The sequence below is a fragment of the Tinamus guttatus genome, unplaced genomic scaffold (assembly GCF_059628265.1).
Source record: "Tinamus guttatus ecotype Peru unplaced genomic scaffold, ASM5962826v1 Tinamus_guttatus_pri_ptg000347l, whole genome shotgun sequence".
Lineage (NCBI taxonomy): Eukaryota > Metazoa > Chordata > Aves > Tinamiformes > Tinamidae > Tinamus > Tinamus guttatus.
Window position 1 is genome coordinate 2,118,481 of NW_028288881.1, and position 21,452 is coordinate 2,139,932.

Consider the following 21,452-nt stretch of genomic DNA (forward strand, 5'->3'; position numbering starts at 1 on the left):
ATCATTACCTTATTTGCAGTTTCTCAAATGGGTCATTAGCACTCAAATAGATTTCTCTTGCTGTTTGGAATATACCCTAGCAAAAGCAGGTTGTCAAAGAGGTAGCTGGTTTGGAAGTAGCTTATTCTGGGGGAAAAAAAAAAAAAAAAAAAAAAAGTTAAAGAAATGCCAGATTAAAATTGTCAAATGAATCACGGTTTGAAATATCCACGATACATAATTAACTAAGGCTTCGCACAGGATTTATTTTTTTCCACAAAGGAGGACTGGCATCAGAGCATATGCAAGCATATGTGTTCTTGCAAGCACTCGCATATCCTGCTGTTTCCAATCCATCACCCAGGCACTCATCTCATGTGCTAAACTGCAAATCCAAGGAGGAAGACTCGTGGGATCAGGTAGTGATCAGTCTGGCACAGTAACCTGCTTCTCTACCTCCCTGTTCCAGATGCCATGAGTCAAAGGCAGAGCACACTGAGACTGCAAGAACATCAGTGGCATTTGGTCAAAGTATACGATTAGCCTAGAGCAATGCTGTGTTCACTGTCTGACCAAATTAGTGATACTATCCACTGCCAAGTGAAAAAAGCAAAAGACCATTTGTCCATTGTCTGCCAGAGACTACATTTAAGCAGTTTTTCTTATTTTACAATACGATGTAGGGCGTGAGTCTGAAATAGGTGAAGTAAGTAGTTGTGAAGTGACTAAGGGAAAACTCTTTGGACTAACCCACTAGACTGCAAGCATTTCACGTGGAACTAAATAAATCACTAGCAGCCAGCAATATCTGAACTGCAGGAGCTTGGAGTATGAAGACGTTGAATAAATTACATGTTTCCATACAAAGAAAATAACCCCTAAGGTGTAACAACACTTTTTCAGCTAGACTCAACTTTAGTATTAGCAAACGCTTATGCAGCAACATTTTCTTTGTTCTCTTTATTTTTATAAACCTTTCAGACTTCCTCCACCTTTTTGGTTACCTCAGTTTGCTCATGTATTTGCAATACAAACATCATCCTTTTTTGAAAAGACTCTACTTCATGCTAGTTTTACCTGATTTGCACTAAAAGCAATATCTTTATGCATTATGCACTTAGCAAGGACAAGAGATGTTGTGTCCTTTGAGAAGTAAAATCATGTCTGCTATTGCCCAAAACGTATGGACCTAAAATCACTCTAAAATCAACACCCTTTCATGCTGCTATTTCTGTAATTTTCCTTCAAATAAGCTGTATGTCCACCCTAGGTACTCAGGTCACTGTGACTTTTATGCAGTAACATCAGAGGCAACATGCCATCTCAAAACTGAAAAACAGAGGACTCCATGGTCAAAGAGGTCTTTTTTTTTTTCCATAAATGTCTTTTTATTTAAGAAATCCGCTCTATAACTTGGTTCTAACAATGTCACAGTTGGGGAAATTCTTCCACTAAGGGAAGATTTACGATCTGCAAGATAGTTTTCCTTTATTCTTCAGGAGACTGGACTCATTGAATGCAAACTGCTTTTTGACTTGAAGGCCTGCTTGTTCAGTGTTATACAAATACATATATAATAAAATACAAGAATGGGAGAAATGAAAATACTCATTACTTGTAGGTTAGTATTTTGGCACAGAAACATCATCTAGTGTGATTTTAGTGTAACTGTAAAGTGCTGGAGTACCAGTGTAGAACTATGTGAAATAGAATTTCCCACAGAGAAAACATTGCTTGCTCTGTTATTCATGCTGACCACCAACCCGGATGGGAAGATTGGCAGGCACACCAACAACCCAACAGATGCCTTAAGTAGGGACCGCCAAAACACCATGCACAGAAGGTTGCAATTTATGGAGGATTTCAACTGAGGAACGTCCATCCTTTAAGAGAAGTCATGTTAGCAACTAGATTACAGCACATATCCCAGCAGAAGTAAATTTAAACATAACCTAGTTGTGGACTTATCATGTACAGCACAACAGGAATGTGAAAATAACTTTCCTTCTTTGGGGAAGACTAAGGAACCAGCAGCAAACAAAACCTGTGACACAGTCTAATTTTCCTCTGACTGGATTACAAATGCTTGGAGACCTAGTTGTGCTCTGCCTCAGAGCTGGACAAAGGCCACAGTGTAAATCCTCCAAGGCTACAGTGGTGAGAACTGAGGCCGTTTATGCTTTCAAGCAGCGATATGGTTAGTCAGTTATGTCCCATAAAAGACAAACGCAATTACAACAATCTGAGCAAGAACAGTCAGTAAGGTCTTGGATACAAGAGGGCTTATGAATAATTTGTGTGCTTAAAGTTACAAGATTGTTTGAATTCTTCCCTCAAGCCAGACTGAATGCCAAAAATACACCTTCCTGAGAGGGTGATGAGAGCTGTTTAGTTGATCTGACTGTGCTATGGACACCCCCTTGTGCGAACTGTGTTTTTATTCATTAATACACTGATACCCTTAGGGAAATAAAAAAAAAAGGCTACAGTGGACAACATGTAAACACATTCTGATCGCCAGGAATCAACGACAGCCTGAAGTCTCTCCCTAATGCCACTGCTGGCCATAACTTTAGGTGCCATGTATTTTTTTCACCTTCTACTATTTTTGTTTATAAAGTTCTCAAACAGTCCAGCCACCCAACCCAAGCTGAAGTAGATCAGTACTTTTAAATTCCTGAAGAGAAGTATTTGATTTGTGGTTTGCATATAAAAACGAGAAAAACGCTACACTTATCATCAAAGGATGATGCTTTAGGTAGGTGAATACTCTATTCTGAAGTCAAATTCCTGTTGCTGCTGAATTAGAGTTTGCCCAACGAAGATATGGAATGCTTTAAATCATAAATGTCTGTACAGTACACATAGAGATTGAATGATCTTGAACTATGTGTGTAAGGAATGCAAAAAATATTACTTAGTAGCTTACAGTTCTAAAATGCCCAAGACTGCATACAAAAGGAATCTGATGCTCACAGTCTCTCTGTCATCTCTTTGGTTAAGCTGCATATCATTACTGCAAAACAATACTCATTTTTTAAAAAGCTGGTCTTCATGTAGTTTAGTCAGTAATCTAATTGAAAGTCAAATCTGTGATGCTTTAATACATTGTTTGTATTTCTTCTCCTGCTTGGGAGTTTTCCCAAGTCAGTATTTATAAAAAAAAACAAACAAAAAAACACGCCAAAATACAGAGTATCAATACAGTATCATTTGGTGATAAAAGAGAATAAAGTAGCATATATTCAATGTATATAGTATTTAAGTCCACATAAAAATAAATCAGCTATAAATTAGTGTAACCCACATATAAAAAATGCTCTTTACATTTACATTTTAGGCCAAAAATTAGCCTCAACTCGTTTAAAAGTAGGCACTTAAAGCAGCCTGTATTTGGCCAAAAATAATACCAGTTGCTTTTTGTCTACTGAGTAACTCTGAGAGCACCTCTCTCTGCAATATATTTATCAGGTCCATATGCATAGCTGATCCTCTGCTACTACCATCCTGCAATGGAGACTGAAAACAGCTCCTGCCTTCCTCGTTCGCCTCCTCTCACGACCAGGCAGAGTGTGGATGTTGAGCATGATGGTGGGAGCCTTCCCCTCAAAGCACCTTGCAACGTGGGAAGAGCGACGCTCGGATTCGCTGAAGCCAAGCGCTGATGCTGAGCGCTGCCCTAAACCGTGGTAACTCTTTCTTCATCCACACTCTGTTCAGCCTTCTAGTTTGGCGAGCTGCAATGGGCAATATTTCCCTGGGTTGTGCCAGTTCCTGGCCTCTTTGTCCCTGCAGTCTCCATCCGTCCATCCCTGAGTCACAAAGTCCTGTCCCACGATGCTGGCTGCTTCAATGGCAATCAAGGTCCGCGCGGCGCAGCTCCGTTACTTCCCTGAGTAGCCAGGGTAGGGAGGAGGTGGCGGGTACTGCATTGACGCCTGTGGGGTTGGGGTATACGGAGGAGGTAGGTCTGCGGGGTACTCCAGCTCGTACTCGTAGCTGTATGGCGGAGGGGCCACTGGAATGGGGTGGAAGGAGTAAGAATTAGATAAAAATGAATCTTTTTTTTTTTTTTCTTTCATGCACAGGCCCTTAGGTGTATTGAGGTTTAAATTCAGACTTCCATGCAGGAGATGCAAGTCTCCTGGCAATATGCTTTTATTTTTTTCCCAGTCTATCATTACACTGTCACTGTGTTACAGTGCAAGCCCCTGCTTATTGCCCCTTCCTTCGCTGCTCGTCCTGATCTCTATCTGCGTTTTGTGCTGGTAACACTGCTCAGGTTGCCATATGGCAGATGACACCAGGGTGATGCGGAAGAAAGCTTAATATTTTAAGGAGAGGATTTTAGCTGGGTTTTAGCAGCTTTATTCCCTTTCAGCAGTAACACGGATTTATCTCAGAGTGACTCTGTAGCCAGGGCCTTTGCTGACCTTCGCAGGCTTCTCTCACTGCCTGCAGATCCCCAGGAGATGTGTAACCACATGCTGAACACAGCGCAAAGCTCCTTGCTGCACAGCAGCATTACACACGGCAGGAGAAAACCCCGACATCTTCCCAGGATGTTCCTAGGACTCAGGCTGTGTAAGAACAGGGCTTTCACCTTGTACTGCCCAGTGGAGAAATCTGAGGACAGCCCCATGTTTTAAAGCAGGTCAGACACTTTGGAAAGAATGAAAGGCTTCCACAAACAGCTGAAAGCCTTTTCTCAATTAATTCTGCCAACCTGGGGGAAGGATCCAGGCACAGAGCTTGGTAGGTGCTGAGGGCTCTGCACCAAGACCCCGCTAGCGTGATCACTATGAAGTTTAAGCTCCGGAGTCGGTTTCTTCACTGTCCATGTAACTGTGAGGGCTTTCCTATCCCCTCCCTGGAGATCTCAAGCAGACTGGCACTAAAAGAGCATTTTAATAAGAGAAAATACAGGAGTCTGGGATAGTTTCGCTGGAGGGGAAGGAGCCTTGGTCCCTGTGCGGCAGGACCAGCACTCCTTCCTCTCCAAAAACCTGGCTGCCACAGTGGCTGAGCCAAAGGAAGGGCATCCCATCACCCACCACTCCTGTCCCAAACCGCCACTCGCAGGAGGGAGGGTTGGTTGTAAACATCACAAAATTAGAGCCAGGCCAATCATTGCTCCAGGACTGCTGATGCTGAGGGAGAACATGAAAATAATCTCAGAGCTTGTCCCATCCTCCAAAAACTGCTGCTGCTGAGAGGCAGGACAGCTCAAGCAGCTGTTTGCACCGGGAACAGGCAGCACTCAGAGTCTAACTGCCTGACGGTGGATAGGTACAGTGTGAGTCAGTGCAGGAACAGCCTTGGGGAGAAAAAGGTTAGAGCCCCAGAGCCTTCATTTTGTTCTTGTTTTTACAGCTTGCGGTGACTATTAGCTTCTAAAGTAGCTCTTCAGCAATTCATGTTCGAGAACATTGCAGTTTTCTTTCATTACTCATCTGTCTATGCAAAACAATGTTGCAATAATAAGGGTGATTATAGCTGGGTTTAGTTTAACTGTAAAGTAAGAGGATGGAGGAGAAAATAGATGCTAAGCACAGTGATTATGACAATGGGGTACATATTAAGTACTGGGTAGCTTCCTTGCAAGTATATAGAGTGCACAAGAGCTCTTCAGCAGCGTGGCTGTTTCCACATGGTGGGGAGCCATTGCATGGCAAGTGTCTTGGTGGGGACACTACCTCGAGGTGCTGCAAAGTCATCACTCTGCACGGACTCACTCCTATCGTGACCACGGGTGATCCTGCAAGGGTGTCACTGAGCCTCCTTACCTGGGTACGTGCTGATGGCGTTGATGTGCGTCGTTCGGATGACCCCGACTCGAGTGCCGCGGTTGTTCTTCATGCACATGCAGATACAGATGGCAATCCCAGCAATCACTCCCATTATAAATACTATCCCGAAAACGATTCCAGCTATTGCTGTGCCTCTGCAAGGGGAAGGGAAATAGACAGTCAGCATTAGCCACAGAGTGCTTGAAGACCCAAATTCTTTTCTCAGGAGCAGTCCTCATTTGAGCAATGAAGTACATATTGATTATTGAAAAGGCAGCACATATTGACCTACAAGGGTGTCAAAACAAAGGAAATGAAAAATCCCAGAGGTTAAAATGAGAATGCTTTTGAAGTGGCACTTCTTAATTGTGCCAGAACTCCCTCTTGATTGAGTCTATGTTAAATTTGGGGCCATTCCAGGGCCCCCTGAATTTAAAAATTTTTAAATATTACCAGGACTAATTTCTTCTCTTTCTCCTCATCACACTAGACTTTTTTTTTTTTCTAAAAGTATTGGCAGAATTTTCTTTTCAAAGAAAGAGTAAGTTATCCCCAGTAATATATTCCAGAAGCATCCCAAAGTGCCTGCATGCTGTGCTTGCACAGGAATGTTTTTGTCATTGTTTTATCTTAGGTCAAAAAGTCTTTCTGCTGTGTGTCTGAGCCCACAGATTAAGGAGAGTCTCCTCTTATTGCAGATGAGCAGCAAGGTGCAAAGCAAATGGCCATTCCTTAACACTGCTGCAGCCAGCATTTGGGGCTCAGGCAATTTTTTTTAAAAGCAGGAAAGAATTCAGCTCAGGCCCTGAAGTAATGAATCAGACTTTCCTTGAACTTTTTCAGAGCTGGGAAGCCTTGAGGCACTGACACACAGGAGACAAACCTCACTAACAGTGCACTGAGTGCTCCTAATATTGCCAGGGACAAAATGAGTCTTTCTGATGCACCTCAGTTCACTCTGGCTTGTTGTCAGGCTCTGGGAGTGAAACATACGTTTCATGAAAGATGATTTTTATAGTCAGCCCTTCTATGAAAAGAGCAGAAAGACCTGCCAGAAATATTCTTATTCTATGCATCACCGTATCTTCTAGTAAAGATTTTAAGTAGCAACCTTGTGGGAAACTTTTCATACTGGACATTTTAATCAATCCAAGTTCATCATTTAGACTGCATGAAAAACTCCACTAGGAATTATTGCAATGCAGCAAATAAAAGAGGCATTACAAAGCTACAGAGATATACATTAAAATGAGTCTAGAATAAAGTCTGGCTTTCCTGTACTGGAAGAAGAAGAAGCAGGCCTGATTTTCAAAACAGTGATAACCTACTGGCTCCCAAAAAGTCAACAAGTGTAAGGGTAGACTCAATATTTGAAAAATCAGACTGTCTGCTTAGGAACATAAATATGAATTTAAGAGCTTGTTTTTAGGCTCATATTATTCAGGAACTTGGCCAAGGTGTGCAGTACAATTACTGAATTGTACAGTATAAGTAAACACTGACAATTTGCTTTCTTAATAAAACACACTGCTGGGGAGCTAAATTACTCTCTGCTGCTATGTAGCAACGAATGAAGAGTATGCAGGGAGAGCAAAGTATAGGCAGTATATATAAAGGCCTAATTCAGGAAAGCCCAACTCATGGCAGTAGGCATCTGGTGATGAAACCAGTAGCTCAAAAAACATTTTGGTACCCTGATGTGATCAAGTATGTTGATATTAACCAGCATAAGTAACCTAGGAGCAAGCTCTCAAGGGATAGCGGGAGTCTTGTTCCTAACAAAAAATAAGAAAAACCACAATCATCTGAAGTATTGAGAAGATGTGAAGAGCTGACCTTCCAGTTTTCACACGCAGTTCCAGTTTCTCTGTGAACATTATCACTATCTTGAGAGCAACTGCTGCATGAGAAAATGCGGTTCAGGAGACACTTTAACACAATATTCTTTTCATTCCAGATTTTTTTCTTATAACACTACAATTAAGACAAATCAGGCATAACAAAAAGCACATTTTATTCTAACCAACAGTAGACTTGCCAATGCTTTTACTACATCCATTAGGTAGATAAATCATTGTGCCTTTTCCCTGGGAGCTCTATCACAAAGTCACCATTATGTTGAAATCAACCACTTCTTAGGCGCACGAAACAGAACCAAAGACTACTGACTGCTGCCCTCAGGATCTGCGCTGTGCTTCTGCTTTGATTCACTATTTCACAGTATTTGCAGTCCAGGAACATCCTGACAGATCATCTACCCCATAATCTAGCCCATCTAGACACTAAAACAATTTGCTGAACTTGCAAATGACTGCAAGCCAAGAAGTAGGTGACTCCAGGCTGGCAGAAGTGGTGAGGACACAACACTGCACATACAGTACGTGCTGCCTTCCAAGAGCTAAATTATAAGTTTTGTAGTAATAAAGCTCATTTTAAGCAGAGTTTAAGTGATCTCCAAAGAACAAGATGTCCTACTGATTCCAGGTGCCATCTGGTTGCCCTCATTGATGGGCTGCATGGGCAAGACAGCAAGCACTTTTGATGCACCAAGGCCTACCAGACATCCCACCCCCATTACCACATCCCACTCTCCTCTTGGAGTGACTGCTCCAACGCAAGATTGCTCCACTAATGTCAATGCAGACTTAGGGAAAAAAAAAAAAAGGTGACAAAATGTCTGATACCTTTTTCAAAAACAGCTTCTGCCTTTCCTGAGGAATTAAGTCTATCAACTGTGGCTTTTGGTGACAAAACTGAGACTGAGGGCTCACTCACAGTCCTGTTGTTTCTCTGTCTGCAAAGGCCTCTTAAGCATAAATGTATCAACAAGCAAAAAAAAAAAATCAATGAACAAACCAAAAAACCCCACATCTGTCAGCTGGCCAACCCGGTTAGCCAACCCATTTCAGTAAGTAAAATGAGGAATATCAGCCACTTTTTGCTGGCTTCATCATAGCTCCTGCTATGAACTGCAGATGAAAATGGTCACCAAAGAAAATATTCACCAGCTTCACTCTGCTGACAAAACTGGGAAGTGCAAGTCTTGTTCAAGATTCAGAAATGAGGCCAGAAAGTGATTTAAATAGCTAGACCCTCCGCTGTTCACAGATTCATGTTTTCATACTGCAGTGGTAAATTTAGACCACCTATGGATAGCTGAGCAAAGAGAGCCTGAGACATGGAGCAAAAGATGTAGGCCACTTTTTAAATCCAGTTACAGCCTGAGTATCAACAGAAAGACTTTCATTGCTCTTGGTGGGCTTCAGATTAAACCCAGTGTCGTGCATTTTAAACTGCTACTGGAGTCAAATGCTTCGGTTTAAAATGATGTACTTTAGAGAATCTGGAGAGAAGTATTCAAATATTTTAACACTGAAAGTAAGTCAAACTATGAACATCCTAGTCTGGGGACCTGGGACACCTGCCATTCACAATGGCTCCAAGAAAAGCTGTGAGCACTCTGCCTTTAAAAAATCAGACTGCACGTTCTCGGTATCAAATCCTGGCAACGTCTAGTCCTGCAATAACTGTTCTGGGCATATAATACAAAAATAGAATGATCTTTTTGTGGAAAGCCTGTGGTATGACTAGAATGTATGAGGAAAAAAAAGTATTTTCTTAAAATATGGCCAAGTTTCTCTTCATGCTATTTGAGAATTTTAGAAAATAAGTATCCTATAAATAAATAACCATTATTGCACCCTACAAAATGCTTGTTTGGTCTGCATCCACTTCTCTTGTAGATATATTAAAATTCTACATTATGAACTGAGAGATACGGATGATATTTTTCATGCTATCAATCACCACTGTAGAGCTTTTCAAGGGAAGTTGCCTAAGAGATAAAGAGCACTAAAGCAAAAGAAGACTTAGAAATCGCACAGCAGAGTCACATAGCAACTAGGAAGTTTGAAGTAAGAGAAAACTTTGAAATTAAACCATTTAAAAGGAAACATTATGCAAGTCCTTAACAGCAACAAAACATATCAAGAGAAAAATACTGCCACGGAAAAAAGAACACATAGAGAAGTAAAGAGAGAGAGGGGAAAAGTACTTCTAAAACGGCAGTATGTCAAGAGAAAATGTCAAGGTAAAAATCAGGTATTCCGAGAAGCCTTCCATCAGCTGTTAGTGCCACAACACCCCGCTGGAAAGCACACAGCCCTCGTGTGGAGCTTGTGTTTCAGCCCAGACTGAGCCCTGAAGGGCAGTGACGCGTCGGGGATATCGGGCCCTCGGGGGATCCGGTAACATGGGGTTCTTGCTCCAACCCGCACGTGCTGGAGAAGAGATGACGGAAAGACTGAGGTCTCCTGCTCCTTGAGGTCTTGGCGAGCACAAGAGAAGTTCATTTAGCACCACTTTCCCTCCCCAAATGGCTAGTTACATGGGATTTGGGCAACCAAAGCCGTTGTCAAACACGATGAGGTTGAGAAGAAACTGAGCTGTGGAGGGAGTGGATCTCAGGGGCATAAAAATATTAGGGATCAATAGGTTGGAGTTTTTTCAGAGGAAGAATGAGGACTGGACAGCACTCAGTTTTGAAATATGTGAAAATGAAATGACAATAAATGTAAATGGAAGGAGAAGTCTCCACAGCCCACACTGCTATATGCCAGGGACTTCCTAGCCTGCTGGCAGCCTTATATTCTCTCAGTATGTCCCACATGCACCAAGTCAGCCCCTTCCAAGACAGCCCTGGTGGCACCACAGGGATCATCTTCCACAGCCCCTTTTCCCAGCCGAGGGTTGGTTTCTCTTGGCTTGTCCTCTTGTGCCACCGGGCTTCTCTTCTCCTCCAGCCCCTTCTCTTCCTGAAGGAGCTCTACAGGTTTTTCTAAAATAGAGAACCCAACAGGGAATCCATGACCAAGGAGATACCTAGGGAAGAGTGTAAGAAAAAAAGGAGCCTCCTGGCCTCCTCCAATGTTTAGTAACTCAGCAGCTTTCTAAAACAGACATTTTTCACAAATAAGTCCTTTAGATCTGTTTTTTTTTTTTTTTGGCCATTGTCACAGAGTCAGGAGCTAAGATTTTATGGAACTATTTACCATAGCACCAAGTCTCATTTCTAAAAGGCCATGTCAGAGGAGAACCTATTGTCCTGTGGGGGTGTTAGGCGTGTTTTCTTGTTTTCTCCCTACACGCATTATATTATTGCTATTGGCACTGAATTTTCCATCATGGTGTCCCCACTCATGTCCTCCACAGAAGGAGACAGACTAAATCTAGCACAGGTGAATTTATGCCTCCATTTTTTGAGAAGTCACCTCTCTCTGTAATACCATATCAGTTTCTAGAATATCATTACAGAAGCGGTAGAAACCCCTACCAGAGATGCATTTATATCAGCATAAATATCTTTTCATGTTACAAGAGCTTATGTTAGCAATTTTACAGAAATTTGACCAAATATGACAAGAGGTTGTTAGAAGCACAGTTGTTGTTTGTTAGAAGATCAGCATTCCCACTTTTTCTTCACTATATTTCAGTGCTAGATAGAGCTGCCATTTTAACAGTCTTCATTTCACTCAGCTCATCTCTTCCATCTCATCATCCATCCTAACTTCCAGTACTTTTTTTAGTTCTCTAATAAATTTGTTGCCAATTCTTTCTATTTATAATTTGCTGGCACTGAAGCCCTAGAATAACATTAATAATAATGCATGTAATACACTTTGGAATACCACTACTAATACTAATAAACCCCCCCCCCTTTTTTTTCCCTTTTGGGCATTCAAAAAGCATCTGATAAGGTTTTTTTTAAAAAAAAAAAAACTCCTTCTCTGAGGTAAAGTAAAATAAAAAGAATCAATGATCTTTTGATCTTCTGATCCAGCCACTGAAGTCTTGAAAAACGTCCTCTTTAGACTGCTAATCAGATTTGAAGTTACTTGGGGGGAGGGCTCAGTGGGTTGTTTATTTATTAATTTGGTTGGTGAGCCACTCTGCTGGGACTGACAGCAGAAGCACGGCTGTCTCACATGCAGTTTTCTCCCGAGGATGCCGGAGCAGATGGACTCTTTCTGGCTGGTCTGCAACTGCCTGCAGTTGCCCTTTAGTTCTAACAGAGGCCAAACCATGCTGTAAGTGCTCCTGCAAGAGCCTGGTTTTGCTCTGCAGAGCAGCTAGGCTGGATGCTGGAGCACCTGGATGGATGAAGAAATGATTGCATGAGTCTGGGTCCCCCATTGCTACGCCAGCAGCCTTCTCCTCACAAACTTTTAAAACCTGGGAGCACAAAAAAACAGGATAATGTGAAATGAGAATGAGAGGAATGCCTCAAAGTGCTAGGCTTGTCTTGGAGGCGTTGCTTTGCAAGCCACGCTCAGGCAAAGTTCCTCCTGGTGCGTCCTTCAGAGGCATGTTTTACGGCACAGAGGAAGGAGATGACTGTCTGCTTCCGTAAACAAACCCCTTCTGCCTGTTATAGCTGGGTACAGACTGTGCTTGGACAGCATTTCCCTGGGGAACAGCTTCTTTCGCTCCCATTCAGTTGCATTTCAGTTGTGCTGTTAATGTTTAATTCCTTCAGAGCTGCTTCCTCTTTGCCATCCTCTCTCTACCTGATTGCACTCTGGAGATTATTAACTCGAGGTGCACAAAATCCTGAGCAATGCCTGGGGTCTGTAACGGTGGCCACTAATCACCCGGCTCCTCATCTTCCTCCTCCCCAGGTCATCATCTGAGATGACCTGCACACTGCTAAGCTGCACAACCCCTGCAAAGGGTTACAGTCCATTTTCCTGTGTTGCAGTGCAGAAGTTGGGCATGCTCTACAGCTTGCTAAAAGGCCGCAGATCCACTGAAGCAGAACCGTGGCACACTTACTTAAAGCAGCGGAGAGAAAATCATATAAACTGCAGAACACAAGGACGTGTAATTATAGCTTGTTCTGGCTTGGGCTAGTTGTTGGACGGGCTTCTCAGACAACTCACCTTTGGAGAAACGTGTGGGTATTTGCTGCGTGCTTCCTTTAGGCAAAATGGTGCACTTTTCTCCCTGACACACTACTGGGGGGTGATGTCAGGAATGACTTTGGGGACCAAGGGAATGATGTGTGGCATATAGCTGGGAGGCATGTGTGGCAGCGAAGTGACAGTCACCGTACTTAATACATGGCGGTGTTGAGTTATTAACTGATCATGGCTAAGAAAACACGTCGTGATCAATCGCAACCTTGCCCGGCATTTTCATCCCACACAGATGCAAATACTGCTTTTGAAATGAAACGTGGAGATGATCTGTCTGCTAGTTCAAAAATGTCAGGATGTTACCCGCATAAGAAAAACATTTCCATGCCTGTTTAAGTGAGAACGAGAGATTTTAAAAAAACAGAAATACAGAAATAACAGTGGGGGAAAAAACGATGTCTCCAGATTTCATCGAAGGAACATTGCTGAGGATTTTAGCGACCAGCTTCCAGCCTCACATTCTCTGGCTGCTTCTCTGGCTTGCTTTGCAGCAGCTCCTCTCGCCCCACCTTTCCCTGCTCAGACATCCCGCCCCATTGGCAGCAGCTGTGACCTCCCCATGTAGGCTTCCCCACAAAAGCGATGTCTTTCACATGCTTCCCTGGAAAGGAAACAGCATCCAGAATGGCATTTCCACTTCTCACAATGTCCCTCACCATGCTCCCAGAGCCTGGCCTGACGCCGCCTCAAACAGAAAATTATGATACTCTTGTACTGAACATAACCTTTGCTTTGCTTTAGGGATTTTTATTTCTGTCTGTCGGCCGTTTGCATTGCTTGCTGAGCCTGACACTTGCAACATATCCTGAATCGGTAGCAAAGGGAGAGACCGGAGCTGCTGGTCACCTCCCGGCCTGCTGGGAAGCCAAGCACCAGGTCTGTGGGACACCTTGGCCTTCCAAGATCACAAACTTAATCACCCTGCCAATTGTTCCTTTTTTGTCACCGGCCTTTTGGCCAAACACTTCGGAGAATCGCAAACACTGTGGAGAATCACAGCATTATTATCGTTCTGGTAAATTCTTAATGCAGACTTTCAGTTTTATTTATATCAGCTTCTGCAAACTCCTGACCTTTTGCATCCCGTTAGCTCAGACCAGGAGATCCCTGTAGCTCCCCTGTCTGGAAGCTCTTGCCTTAAAAGCCTGACCTGTTCTTCTGATTTTTGGACTTCTTGTTTGGAGGACTTTTTAAATCTCGGAGCAAGTGAGAGCCAGACGTGCCTAGTTCTACTCGGCCTTGCCTCCCCAGTAGATTTGGATCAGGCCTGAATCCACGCCTGTCAAGCCACAGAAAGGTTCATAGGTGGGGAAACTTTTAATGAGCCTATTCCAAGCTTCAAGCCCATAATAAACCCTGCAGCCAGCCACGTTTGACGTGATTTTGCTTTGCCAAAGAACATTGTGCACAGGACTAATTGTTATTCGGTAAATTAACCAAGTGAGCAGGCCCTAATGAAGAGCCTATAGACAAGGTCCTTAATTATTGCCTTCTGAGGCAGAAAAATACCAAGGCAGGATGCAGGGGACATTAAGTGCCTGAACAACATGGAAGTGGCAGCAAACTACATGGGGCCCCGAAGAGATCTGACAAGTCATTGCGGTCAGGTCCTGCTCCTCGAGGGCATCAGGGCTGCTGCAGAGCCCAAAGTATGGGGATATCACCTCGCACTGGGCTTTTCTTGATTTCTGGTCACAAGGCAAGAAACCAGCCAGTTATTAGCAGAAAATATCAGAATTTCCACTTTTTCCAGTAGGAAAATATTTTTTTAAAAACAAAAGGACTCAAAATCACAGATGAAAATATTTGAAAAAAAAAAGAGAATCGTGATGGCTCTAATTAAGAAGAGTAGTTATTCATGATTTCCAAGGCAATTCGCTAAATAGAGAGGTAAACACTAGATGTGGAAACTCGGGGGATGTTTTCCAGGATGTTTTCTGCATCATCCCTTCATTTTCTTGCTGCTGGCCTTGACATCTCTCCTGACATCTTCAAACCACTGAGTCCCTTCTAACACCCATCATTTGCAAAACTGTGCACTGCTAAGCATCATCCCTTTCCTTTTTAAATTTCTGCACAAAGGGGTTCCTTTTTCTCCACAGCCTTGTGTGCACAATCCAGCCAGTACCCCCAAGCCCTGCTGAACAAGCTGTAGTTGTTGGCAGAGCTGTGAACTCACTGCTCGCTGTTGCCATATTCCCTTCAGCTGAAGCAAACAGAAAATAATGAAAGAGAATGGAGTAGCTGTTGGCAAGAAACTCGTCACCTCCTAGCATGACAACCACACCTTTATGTCTAAATCACTGAAAATAAAGAAAGAAGTAGCTCTGTGCTTTGCTGGCAAAGAGAGTGAAAGAAGATAGGCATCAGGGTGACTCCCCTCAGCTATTAAGAGCTGGGACCTGATTCCAGGACATGACACCCACTTGGGGCATTCCCCCAAACTCCAGGGCTCACACAGCAGAATGGGAGGCTCGGGAGGGCAGTGCTGGAAAAGACTTTCCCTGCCTGTTCCCCAGGGTAGCACAAACTCATGCCAAATTCAACGGACCACGTATCTGTGGCCCAAAGTCAAGGACTGACTTAATGAGGTAACTATATGTCATCTCCCTGCCAGTTCAATCCTTTCCACTACAGGGTTGTCTTTGAGAAGCAAAACACCACCGAATGCAGCTCCGAGCACAAGGTTATTATTTGGTTTGCTAATGAGCCAAACCTGTTTGTATTACACAAATGTGACTCTTCCTGCTAAGAAATGAAAGGACTTCCCAAAGGTTACACAAGTTTTAACTTGAGTAGGTAACTTTCCATTACACTCACCTTGAGAACAGTTTACTGTCACTACAGTGTTTCTGGCGGAAGGAGCACAGTTCACCTACCAGCTCTTCATAAGGGCTTTCTGTTTCTCCTACTAGGCTGTAACCCGGCATTCCCTTGGGTCCCCCCATGGGCTCCCACACAGATCGCCTCTCTAGCATGCAGTGCCAAAACATACTAAGAGAGGCAAAAGCCCAAACTTGCTATCTCACATTCAGACCACACTTTATACAAAACTGTGAGCAGCTGACTCAGGAAATCCTTCTCAATTTTGGAAAAGCTGAGGCCAAGAGAAACGTTTTTTCCTTCTTGGTTCCTGGTGGTCAGCTCCAAAGACAAAAGAAGTAACCCAAAAACAAATCAAACGCCTCATGTAATTTGCTAAGTAAGGACATTTTCAATATTGAAACACTTCTCCCTAGACACTTTGTAGCCTCTAAATACCCTCTTGGTGAATCATTATGAAGAATGGCTCTATCATCTGCTAATGGAGATGGCACAAACTGAATGCGAGCTCAGGAGAGGTTTTGGGGAAATGAAGGCCAGGGTGTGCAGGGGGGGAAGACCCCAAGCAAATGCCCACAGTACATATTACAAAGTCAACTTCAATGTTTTTTTTGGGTGCCATAGCAGAGTTTTAACTGAACTGAAAGAATATCATATGGACTGCCACCCTTGAAATGCTCTTTGCTGACTCAGCCTACTTCTGGTTTGGTCAGTGTTCTCCTTCAAGGGGGATTACAGATCTTGTTCAGGCATCCTATGATATATATTCCTTGTGTATATAAAATTTCATGAAGTCCCTGATGAGCCAGAATAATTTATTTTTAGAAAAGCATTGTTTCTTCATAAATTACACCTCTCTGATATTGCTACTGTCCTAATGTTGGTAGAGATAGTGGTATTAGGTTAGTAACGCTTAATGGCTGATAATATTCTATCAGTTAGTCCCACTTGCAAGATCTTCGATCTTACCAAAAGCATAGCACAAACCCTACTTCTATCATTTGGTTAGTCCCATTTTTCCCTAACTGCAGCTTCCCCCTCCTGGCCTCTAGGGGGAGGTTCTAATACAACACTTTTTGGGGGGCATTTGGGATTATTTTGCATGTGCTATTTTCAGCTTCCTTCGACCTTGAGCTATGGTTTGCTGCAGCTGCAGGAGGTGAGATGAGCCACCTTCCCAGGTACCGATACCCTCAGTGGAGAGCAGCTGGCAGTTGTTTTAATGCAACTATGCCTGGAGTACAAAATGTCCTGTATCAACACCATCATCAGAAAAGGATAAACATTGGAAAACTGAAGGCTGCACCATCAGAAAGACCAGCAATGCTTTGCTGCTCTCAGTGGCAGCACCCCAAGGCACTCCAGACTCAAGCGCACGGGAAGGTCGGGTAGGACTCCTTGCTGGAGCCATTTTGGAGCCAGGGCCTGATGACTGCAGCAATGATTCCAGATAACGGGTTTGATAAGGTCAACCCACTTCCGATCCCCACAGAGTTCAATGCACGCAACATGCAGTTTGTGGTGCTTTCCTAACTATTATTATTGTTTCATTAGTAAGCTATAAATCATCCCTAAAGCTTAGAGAAGATCAGTGACTCTTTCTTCTTCGGAGGATTGGGGGAGAAAGAGGAGAAATTTGTCTTCTAGGAAACAAAAATGACTTGATGAATGTAAACTAAAAATTCTCTTCCAAATAACAATACAGTGAAATAACATAAAACACTAAGCAATAAAATAACTGAAAATGAACAGGTGCTTGCACACAGCACCATTTTGTAGATCAGAAAAAAAAAAGATTTTCACATTTTTCAGAAATGTGATTCTCAGAACATAAATTGTGTCCCAAAATATGCATTTATGATTTATTAAATTTCAACTCAATTGGAAGACTCTACTGCTTTTAGAATTCTGCCTGGTAGAACAAAAATGTAGAAGATATATTTTTAGAAATTAAGTAATCCGAAGTGGCTCTTAGAAGATTTGGGAGAAAAAAAAATCCTAATTAAAAGATATGAAAACCCAGTTTCATAGATTATTTGATTCAGTTTTAAAAAGCAAATTATAGCTTATGTGCATTGCCTGAGTAACTGCAAAATGGCTTTTTACAAAGACAGTGCTAGCTAATGTAGTTATTGAGTCTAAATAAATCTATCCGGTCTTTGAATTATCCAGCATGGGGATTTTTCCCTCATATCTTCCAATAAAAATAATAAGACACTGGGAGTTTAATTTTAGAAATTTTGGAGCACAGAGAAAGAAAAAAATATTTTTCAACTTCTCTTTCCAGCTCCTTTTTCTGATGTACTTTAACATTCGGCTCTCTTAGCCCTGTGGAAGCAATAAAGGAGCCTCTTTGCATTCTTTTCTGTATCAAATTTTAACACCAACTCCATTTTTCTTTCTCTCTTCCCAGGTGCTGTGCCAGACAACTTACGAAATGTGATACACCGAGCCCAAGCCACTGGACGCTGCAGCTGTAGGTCTCGATCCTGCAAAAACCTACCGTGAACTTAAAAGCATTTACTTAAGTCTTTGCGGGGTTCGAACCCTATTAAGCAACACAAGCAAATTACGGTTTTAGCAGTTTGGAATGCTCTCATTAAACATGCATGAAGTGCCATTTACAGATATAAAGTGAGCTAAATGCCTGGGTATATGAATCATTTTATGTTTCTGAAGAAAAGGCCTGTGAGTCAGAAAACTAAAAAGAAAAAAAGAAAAAAAAAAAAAAGTATTCTGCAGCTTACATAAAATACCAAAGGTTGCTTTATCTGAAGGCAGCTGTGTTGAGGATGCGGAAGCCACTGAATGGCAAAAAAAAAAAAAAAAAAAAAAAAAAAAGTGCCTGCCCAGGCTACAGTGGATAACGTGGAGCTGGATTTGACCTCGTCCACCTCTGGAGCCCTCCAGGGGCTGGCAACGGGCCAGTTGCTGCTGCATCAGCAATGACCTCCCTGCCAAGGGGTACAGCTCCATGCTCACCTACCTACTTTGCCCGAGGCTGAACAAACCCCAGCCGAGCAGCCTCCAGCCCCTTTCTGTTTCTTTCCAGGAGACTGGATGGCCCTCACTCCTGTAGAGGTGTGCAGAAAAGACTCTCTTTGGCCTTTCTGGTGTCTTCCTCCCAAGTTTCACCATCACCTTCCCTTACTTTTTTTAAGCTAAGGAAGTTCAATAATTTCTTCAGGCACAGGACTAAATATGTTTTCCCCTCCCATGAATGGAAGGCGAGAAGCAGTTTTCCTAAAGGCAGTCGCAGGAAATAACTTAATCATATGCTTAGGTTTAAATAAAACACTCTCAATGAAGTCAAGGGACTCCAAGTGCTTTGCTGAGCAAAGGCCCAAATCCACCACCTGCCAAACAATTAAAACATTATCCTTCCATTTTAGCTTGGCCGAAGGTCAGGACTTCGGCACTTAACTCGACTACCCTGAAAGAAACGCTGTGCCCCGTCCCGTGCGCCCCATTCTGTGGTTATCACCGTTGACAGGAGTTACACACAAGCGGGAACACCAAAGTGTAGCCCTCTTTCAGGTGTCCTTCAGGGGTCCTTCGCCATGCTGCACACTCTGCTGGGCTCATGCTCCTTAACCGAGCTCAGCTCCGTGAAACATTAGTGGTACTCACAAGCCAGGGGAGCTCACATCCATGCGAATATCTCCAGCAATAAAAATAGAGACATAGTGCCAATCTGAGCTCTTCTAACAAAATGATCCATAAACATAACTTTTTTTTTTCAAAGTTTTTACCTTGAGGCTGTACATACTGCTTTTATGTCATGCCCTGTTACTAATCTACACTTCACATAATTTTGTAACAGTGTGAAGTGACTAAATACCCTGATGCATCTTGCAAAATATTCAAAAGCAAAAGCATCCACAACCACTATATTGATGCTGTTTTCCTTAAAATATATGGTTACAGAACCCTTCTTTTTAAAGTGCCACAGGCCATTAAAGTCATTTGAGATGTATGTGCACCTCTTGGGAAGAGCAGACAGGCCAACAGTGTGGTGAAATAACATGAAAATGAAAATATTTTCCTAAGAAAACAGCCACCGTTGTGTGGCCTATGTGGCCACCCTTGGCCTATGTGAATCAACCAGTGCTCTGATTAAACAGGAATACACTCTTGACTCAGGGAATCCACTTTAGCCTACATAGCTGATTAACATACTGAAAGCAATGCTGTTATGCATGCAAGGACGTATGCTCTGCCACACACCGACTCCCCAAAACACTTCCAGCCTAGAAACACAGTCACTTATGAAGGGACTGAAAAGTCGTCTTCACATCTTTATATCAAAATGTGCAGGGTCAACTTAGAAATGTATCACTAGAATTACTCCTCCTGTAGAGGAAATTTGCAAAATAAAAGATTTTCAGCCGTCAGCTGGAAGGCTCTAGAACAGCTTTTCAGAAGCCGCAGCAGGGGTTAGCTACTTGTAAGGTCTGAGTATTGAGCTTGGCACATTTATAAAAGCAACCACGTGATGCGCTGCCTGTGATAGCGGGAGCCTGGTCACAGTGACCCGGCAGCGCAGAGCGAGTGGAAGTGCTGAATTCAGAGCTATGCTGCAGCAGATTAAAAAACTGCAGACAGCAGAAGGACTGGCATGACTCTTAGAGTCAATGCAGAGTCACCAGAGCTCCAGGAACCTCAGAAGTAGGGAGAAGGATCTCAACCTCCATTTCAAACTCACCAAAGTTTTCAGATCTTTTCTTTCTGAAGCAGCTTCATGCATTGGCTGTTTCACTACAAAACACTCTTAGATCAAGCAAACATTTATCCAGTGTGGATATTTTTATCCCATCAGGACAAACTGTGATGAGACGGTACCCTTGGCCACTCTCTCCTGCTGTCTCCTGTCTCATAGTACCAGAGGCATGTCATGGACATGCTGATCTGAACTGCCAATTTGCTTAAACTAACTGTAGGGTAAATTTTCTGATGTACAAAATAAAATTGTGCTTCCTGACTCTGAGGAAGACAAGAGATACGTAGAAGAAGAGAGTGAAGAAAAAGAAAAGGAACAATAAAGCAGAGAAAGCAAAAATGGGAATCTAAGGGTAACTATAATGAAGAACAGAAGACATTGATTAAAAAAAAGAATTAATTGGTCCTCTGTGGCACTGAGAATCTGTCCCTGTACCTTTCAAAGTTAAAATGCTACTCTTGCTTGAACAGAATGAGTTGAATGTAAAGATCTTGACTGAACAAAACACTTCATAACTTGAAGCTGAACATGTGTTTAAATGCTTTGTTGCATTGGGAGTCCAGGGCTTGTACACAAGACAGAAAGCAGGAATAGAAAAAGTGTCAGGATGTGGAACCTGGAAGAAGTAGCACAAGCACGGCACCCACTACATGACACTGAATGAAATGGAAGAGGGCTGGGAATATGGTTAAGAAGCAACAGGGACTTAATTACTGACAGCTCAGATGACATAAAGGCCTACAAGGTGTAATCCTGGTTTTAAGGAGAGCTAATGGGACTCACTGATTTCTCTAAAACCAGACAGAGCTTTAGGAGCAGTGTTGCTCTACCTTTTGTTTATGTCTCACTTTTCAGGTGGAGGCACTGCAGCTTCTCACCTTTGGTGTCAATAATGAGCATTTCCACCAAAACGAAGGTCTGGGACAGGCACACTTCAGGAATGCAGCAGAAATGGCACACACACGTCACAGGAGTGAATGAGGTGGGAGCCGGGACCATGTCTGAGTTCTGGCCACCTGACAAGCGTGCATGCAAAGGCAGCAGAAATGCACTGGCTGTGGCGCTACCCTCTTGTCTACAGCACCAAACAGAGGGTGAAGGAGACAAGAAACCAATACAGCAACAGAGAATGCAAAGACTTGTAGAGATGACTTCCCAGTACAATTT

The 21,452-nt window shown here is 42.9% G+C and overlaps 1 protein-coding gene across 1 annotated transcript in view; it reads right to left on the bottom strand.

Annotated features, from left to right (window-relative positions):
• Positions 1–3,863: 3,863 nt before the first annotated feature.
• Positions 3,864–21,452, bottom strand: part of CYYR1 (cysteine and tyrosine rich 1) — a 46,797-nt gene continuing 29,208 nt past the window's right edge. Inside the window, exons 3-4 of the mRNA XM_088529805.1 lie at positions 5,766–5,923; positions 3,864–3,997 (exon numbers count right to left, since the gene is read on the bottom strand). Coding sequence (XP_088385931.1) covers positions 3,864–3,997; positions 5,766–5,923 — 292 coding nt within the window. The remainder of the gene's footprint in view (positions 3,998–5,765; positions 5,924–21,452) is intronic.